Here is a 7,022-nt window from a genome sequence, read left to right as displayed (position 1 = left end):
AAGGGTGATAGACAGCCCACACTGAGGATGGGTCTGGGAGAGGATTTCGGTAGCCAGGACAGATTAGTAAAGGGTGCAAAAATCTGCCATATGAGAAATCCTCACAGATAATGAAAAGTGACAAACTCACGTAAACATATAACGTGAATGAACTAATTAAGAAAAGCCTTAAAACACATTGCACCAAGCACAGCCCTGCGGCTAGTGGATAAGAAATATATATACTAACCAAGAGGAATAAGGCAGCAAACTGAGCAAAGCACTTGTATAACAAAATAAAGATGTTAAAAGTATCTCAGTCTGTCTAACATTTTCAGACATGACCGAGGTCCTGTTTCTTATGACCAGATTTAGATTTTCAATAATGACTATTTGCTAAATCCAGCTGTGCTTGCTTCTGCTTTTTTGACCCTTATTGAATGCAACTACTGCACAGAACATCTACTCCATTTCAAGAACATAAATACAAAAACATGATAATACAGGACATTCATTTTGTTGCACAGACAATGAGACATACTGATGGATGACATATGTGAGGTACTGTCATACTGAAACATAGGCAGATTCAGTATCGATCTATTGATACTGACCTAAACAGCACTTTCTGTTGAGTTACTGTTACAGTATTACAGGGTCGGATCTCATACACTGTAAGGCATCATAACTGGCTCACTTATCAACTGAAAGTCTACTCACAGCTGAATATAAAACAGTTTTGTTTCTTTGGAAGCCTTTCATACATTGACACTCCAAATGAATATATCTGAAGACTTTACTTGGTATTTATGATCAACGCCAGTAGAAATGGCCTGTTTTCACTATAATAATGTCCCTTCAGTAGATCTCTGTACACAATGACTGCTGGCTACACATCCACATGTGTCCCTTCAACATACTCAATGGAGACGGGGTCCACGCATCCACAAGGTAACATCTACACATCACAACAACCAAAAAAACCTTGAACACAAAAGAGTAGAACATTTGAGATGAACACAAAAACCAAACGTGAATTATTCCATTTAAGTAGCCTAACTCACTTAAATGAGATTCCCCTATGTCATTCGATGTACCATGATGACCCTTCTAGCTGATGGTACAGTACATTTATAAGGTAAATGGTTTGGCCACTGACATATGTCTGTTAAAACATCAGAGTGATGTAACAGAGTATTCATGAACAATAATGATGAAAAAATATGGACATTCTGTAAACTGTACATTAAAATGCAATACATATTGAGACCAAAACAACATTTCCATGTTCGATCAATACCAATCTCGTAAGACAACCATATTGTGGTATCACTCTTCATACAGTACTCTTCTGGGTGTGTATTACAGCCATCAGATGGGTAAGTTAAGACTTGGATGATAAAGCTGATGCAAGTGTGCTGTTCAGCTCAGACAAGGCTGGAGCCACTCAGCAGGCAAAGCCACAGCGGGCCTGCATGTTAAAGCCTGACAGTGAAGAGACCAGGCAGTCTGGGCCAACGGTAAATGGATGACCCTCCCGTTCACCCAACCCCCCTCCGTACTCTCCGGCTCCAGGTCAGACCCCCACTAGATGGGTATGTGTGTGTGCTGTACCTTGAGAGTGTTGTGAAGAGTTGATGCTGAACCGTCGAGGCGGCCCTCCTCCAGCTGCATCTCAGAGTACAGGTCGTCCTCGTCCTCCTCCATGATGTCAGACAGGTCTGAGCCGCGGCTGCTCTCTGTCTGGTAATCTTCACTGTGGCTGTAGTGGTGCTGGGAGAAAGGGGGGGGGGGGGATCAGCTTTAACATGGAGAGGTTAAAGTAACACCTTATTTTAAAACTTATAAGGTTTTATTCATTTTTCTTTGTCCCACATCACTTTAACTCTACACAGAATAGAATAGAATGCATTTTTGCCAGGAGGAACGTCTCCAGAGTGATGATGGGGAGAGAAACAAACTGCCCACTGGGCACACACTGGTTGAATAAACATTGATTCCACATCATTCCAATGAAATGACATTGAACCAACGTGGAATACACGTTGAATTGACGTCTGTGCCCAGTGGGTGTGTTATTCTGTATTTAACATGTGACAGGGTTGTTGTTTTGTATTACCCGTCTCCCCAGTTCAGAGCCTCTGAGGAACTCGTCCACAGAAGCCCCTCTCCTCCTGGTGTGGGGAGAGTCATAACCATCCTCCTCCTCATCAGAGTTTATGCTCCGCTCACTGAAGATGTTCCTCTTCTCAATCTGACACAGGAAAACAGAGACAAGAAAACCTTACATATAGCTGCAGGTCAGAGGAGGCTGGTTTGAGGTGCTATAGGAGGACGGGCTCATTGTAATGGCTGGAATGGGATAAATGGAACGTATCAAACACATCAAACATATGGAAACCACGTTCGACATTCCATTTATTCCATTCCAGCCATTACAATGAGCCCATCCTCCTATAGCTCCACCCACCAGCCTTCTCTGCTGCAGATGCATCACACCATCACAATGATACATGATATTAGTTATCTATAGTGTTGACTCAGTAGTACCATGTGGTGTTGAGAGTCTCGAAGGCACTTGGCACACAAATCAAGCTCTGTTTGCGCTGTACATCATCATGCTATAGGTCAATCTGAATTATAAACTTGGTGGTTCGAGCCCTGAATGCTGATTGGCTGACAGCCGTATATCACGGGTATGACAAAACATGTATTTTTACTGCTCTACTTTACTGCTCTGCGTTGCGACTTGCCTAAGGACAGCCCTTAGCCATTGTATATTGGCTATATACCACACCCCCTTGGGCCTTATTACTTAAGTATACTGTATGTATAGTGGCTCTGTGGCTGCTTACCCGGTTACTCTCAGCGAACACTCTCTGTGCAGCTTCCCTGGCCATGGCCTTGGCGATGGTGTTGGGGATGGGGGCTCCCTGAGGCTGGGGCAGGATCCTCTGAGGAGAGGGTGAACGTCGCCCCTGGAAGTGGGGCGGCTCCAGAGTGTGTCCACACATTGGAGGAGGGAGGGGCGAGAGGGAGCGTTCCCAGGGCGGGCCAGGCAGCAGGCCTGCCTCATGCTCTTTGGTTTCTGACTCTCTGGCACTTACTAGTTTGGGCTTAGATGTGGGGTAAGGCTGGTGTTGGGGGGGGGGGTGAGGGGGTGGGTGGCGCAGGGGCTGACCATGGGGCAGGGTGTAGGGCTGGGATTGAGGGTGGACCTGAGGTTGGGGGTGTGACAAGGGGTAGGTCTGGGGGTAGGGCGGGTGTGTTTGTGTGTGTGGCAGATGGTGCTGGGGCATAGGATGGGGGTGTGCAGGGGGGCGATGGTGGGGTGAGTGATGGGGAGGCCCCAGGATATTGTGCGGTATGGTGGCCACGGGCGAGTCCTGAGACTCTCCTTCTGCTGATAACGTCCTGACAATGACCTCCCTGGCCTCCAGACACTGGATCCTGTTCAGCTCCACTGTCACATAGTCTGCCGTAGGGTACATCACCTCCGCTATCTGGACACACACAGGACAGGGACCACACACACACACCTCTTCAATACACATATTTTATGTAACAAACATAATATATAATTTCAGGCAAAATGGAGCCTGGTTAACATCAGTTTGCAAATCACTGCATGACAAAAGCCCTGCAGAAACCATAGACTGAACATCACTGTTTCATCCAAAAGATGGCGGTAGAGTGTTACACACAACTCACAGCATTTAAGGTTAGAGGTTACAACATTCACTCCCTTTCACAGGGTTGAACATGAGGTTCTGCATAATACATCATTCAAACGCACCTTTTGTCCCTTTGTGCACACGGCATAGCCAATCACGTTGGCTCCGTTGGAGGTTCCAGTGGGGGTGAGGAGGGGGGGCTTCCATCGTACCTGCAGCACCCCAGGGTTCTGGCCCAACTGGACCTGCACCTCCTGGGGAGGGAAGGGAGGACCTAGGGAGGACAGCAGAAACACAGGAGTTTAAGGATTTAACACAGTGCATTATAACACTTCAAAAACAATACAATATCAGCTGAGATGTCAGTATATTCCATTAAAGGAGAATAATATCTTGACCCGATTCCATACAATGCCTGAGAGGTACTTGATAGTTAATGTTTCATTTGATTATTTAAGCCACGAAAGTGTGTAATGAGGCAATTAGGAAACAATATGATGTGTATTGTATGTACAGGTAATTGCCAAAATAATGGAAACACGAGCAAATGAGGGATACAAAGCACTGTATATTTAATTAAAGCAGGTGCTTCCACAAATAAAATCACATTTTATTGGTCACACACATATTTAGCAGTTGTTGTTAAGGGTGTAGCGAAATGCTTATGTTCCTAGCTCCAATAGTGCAGTAATATCTAACAATTCACAACAATACACTCAAATCTAAAAGTCAAATAATGGAATTAAGAAATATATAAATATTAGATTGAGCAATGTCGGAGTGGCATTGACTAAAATACAGTAGAATAAAATACAGTATATACATATGAGATGAGAAAAGCCTTATGTAAACAAGCTGTTTTTCAGTCTCTCGGTCCCAGCTTTGATGCACCTGTACTGATCTCGCCTTCTGGATGACAGCGGGGTGAACATCCTTGATGATCTTTTTGAACTTCCTGTGACATCGGGTGCTGTAGGTGTCCTGAGGGCAGCAATGTTTTCCCAGAGCGAGTACTACAGTAAAATGTGTTAGTAGAACTTTGGTAGCGTTTTGCTCAAATTTGCTTTGTTAAAAACCCCAGCTACAATAAATGTGGCCTCAGGACATGTGGTTTCCAGTTTGCATAAAGTCCAGTGTAGTTCTTTGAGGGTCATTGTGGTATCGGCTTGAGGGGGAATATACATGACTGTGACTATAACCGAAGAGAATTCTCTTGGGAGGAAACACGGCAATACAGAAATAACACAAAAAATGAAATACTGCAAAGTTCATTGGGAGCTAGAAGCAGAGCTGCCATATCTATTGGCGCCATCTTAGGAACCACACCTGTGTGGGTTGTTAGTTAAAAAAGCAATTAAAACCTTTAAAGGATCTGCCCCTTTTTTTCAATTTTCGCCTAAAATGACATACCCAAATCTAACTGCCCGTAGCTCAGGCCCTGAAACAAGGATATGCATATTCTTGGTACTATTTGAAAGGAAACACTTTGAAGTTTGTGGAAATGTGAAAGGAATGTAAGAGACTATAACACAATAGATCTGGTAAAAGATAATACAAAGAAAAAACAACAACCATTCTTTTGTATTTCTTTTGTACCATAATCTTTGAAATGCAAGAGAAAGGCCATAATGTATTATTCCAGCCAAGGTGCAATTTCGATTTTAGCCACTAGACGGCAGCAGTGTATGTGCAAAGTTTTAGACTGATCCAATGAACCATTGCATTTCTGTTTGCTGCTATAACATCCTCCACTTTTCTGGGAAGGCTTTGCACTAGATGTTGGAACATTGCTGCAGGGACTGTTGGGCAATTTGGCCAGGCTCACAGTCTGCGTTTCAATTAATCCCAAATGTGTTCGATGGGGTTGAGGTCAGGGCTCTGTGCAGGCCAGTCAAGTTCTTCCACACTGATCTTGACAAACCATTTCTTTATGGACCTTGCTTTGTGCACAGGGGCATTGTCATGATGACACAGGAAGGGGCCCTACCCAAACTTTTGCCACAAAGTTGGAAGCACAGAATCGTCTAGAATGTCATTGTATGCTGCAGCGTTAAGATATCCCTTCACTGTAATTAAGAGGCCTAGCCCGAACCATAAAAAACAGCCCCAGACCATTATTAATCCTCCACCAAACTTTACAGTTGGCACTATGCATTGGGGAGGTAGCGTTCTCCTGGCATCCGCCAAACCCAGATTCGTCCATCGGACTACCAGATGATGATGGGTGATTCATCAGTCCATAGAACGAGTTTCCACTGCTCCAGAGTCTAATGGCGACGAGCTTTACACCACTCCAGCCGACGCTTGGCATTGGCGCATTGTGATCTTAGGCTTCTGTGCGGCTGCTCGGTCATGGAAACCCATTTCATGAAGCTCCCGACGAACAGTTATTGTGTTGATATTGCTTCCAGAGGCAGTTTGTAACTCGGTAGTGAGAGTTGCAACCGAGGAAAGATGATTTTTAGGCGCCACAAGCTTCAGCACTCGACAGTCCCGCTCTGTGAGCTTGTGTCGTCTACCACTTCGCGGCTGAGCCGTTGACAACAGCACAGTTGACCGGGGTAGCTCTAGCAGTGCAGACATTTTACGAACTGACTTGTTGGAAGGTGTCACTTTGAAAGTCACTGAGCGCTTCAGTACGGCCATTCTACTGTCAATATTTGTCTATGGAGATTGCATGGCTGTGTGCTCGACTGTATAACTCTGTCAGCAACGGGTGTGGCTGAACTAGCCGAATCCACTAATTTGAAAGGATGTCCACAAACTTTTGATAGTGTATTCCTCAGAGAAGTCAAGTTGGTTTTCACAGTCCTCTGCTGCCTCTGCTGTGTGCTAACCAACATGACCCATCTGTTCTGAGCTGACAGTGCCCCGCAGACATTGACACACATGCGCGTGCGCGCACACGCATGCACACACACGCGCACACTCATACAGAGGCAGCAGATGTAGTCAGCTGCCCATTCAGTACCATCTATCCCAGAGCAGAGCAGTGAATAGCAGAGCAGTGAATAGCAGAGCAGTGAAGGGCAGAGCAGTGAAGGGCAGAGCAGTTAAGGGCAGAGCAGTTAAGGGCAGAGCAGTGAAGGGCAGAGCAGTGAAGGGCAGAGCAGTGAAGTGCGAGATGAAATGCAAGAGGACGAGCAGCTGCAGAGCAGAGCAGTGAAGTGCAGAGCAGTGAAATGCAGAGCAGCAGCAGTGAAGGGCAGAGCAGTGCAGAGCAGCAAGTGACGTGCAGAGCAGTGAAGTGCAGAGCAGTGAAGGGCAGAGAGCAGTGAAAAGGGCAGAGCAGAGCTTGAAGGGCAGAGCAGTCGAAGGGCGAGAGCAGAAGCTTGAAGGGCAGAGCAGAACTTGAAGGGCAGAGCAGTG

General features: G+C 45.6%; 1 protein-coding gene across 1 annotated transcript in view; it reads right to left on the bottom strand.

Annotated features, from left to right (window-relative positions):
* Positions 1 to 7,022, bottom strand: part of LOC111958059 (RIMS-binding protein 2) — a 36,854-nt gene that overhangs the window by 14,080 nt on the left and 15,752 nt on the right. Inside the window, exons 11-14 of the mRNA XM_070436927.1 lie at positions 3,776 to 3,927; positions 2,835 to 3,482; positions 2,099 to 2,233; positions 1,594 to 1,752 (exon numbers count right to left, since the gene is read on the bottom strand). Of these exons, the coding sequence (XP_070293028.1) occupies positions 1,594 to 1,752; positions 2,099 to 2,233; positions 2,835 to 3,482; positions 3,776 to 3,927 (1,094 nt within the window). The remainder of the gene's footprint in view (positions 1 to 1,593; positions 1,753 to 2,098; positions 2,234 to 2,834; positions 3,483 to 3,775; positions 3,928 to 7,022) is intronic.

Source organism: Salvelinus sp. IW2-2015, linkage group LG33, assembly GCF_002910315.2.
Source record: "Salvelinus sp. IW2-2015 linkage group LG33, ASM291031v2, whole genome shotgun sequence".
In the NCBI taxonomy this organism is placed as follows: domain Eukaryota; kingdom Metazoa; phylum Chordata; class Actinopteri; order Salmoniformes; family Salmonidae; genus Salvelinus; species Salvelinus sp. IW2-2015.
The sequence above is the reverse complement of the archived record's forward strand: the minus strand, read 5'-3'. Positions and strand labels throughout refer to the sequence as shown.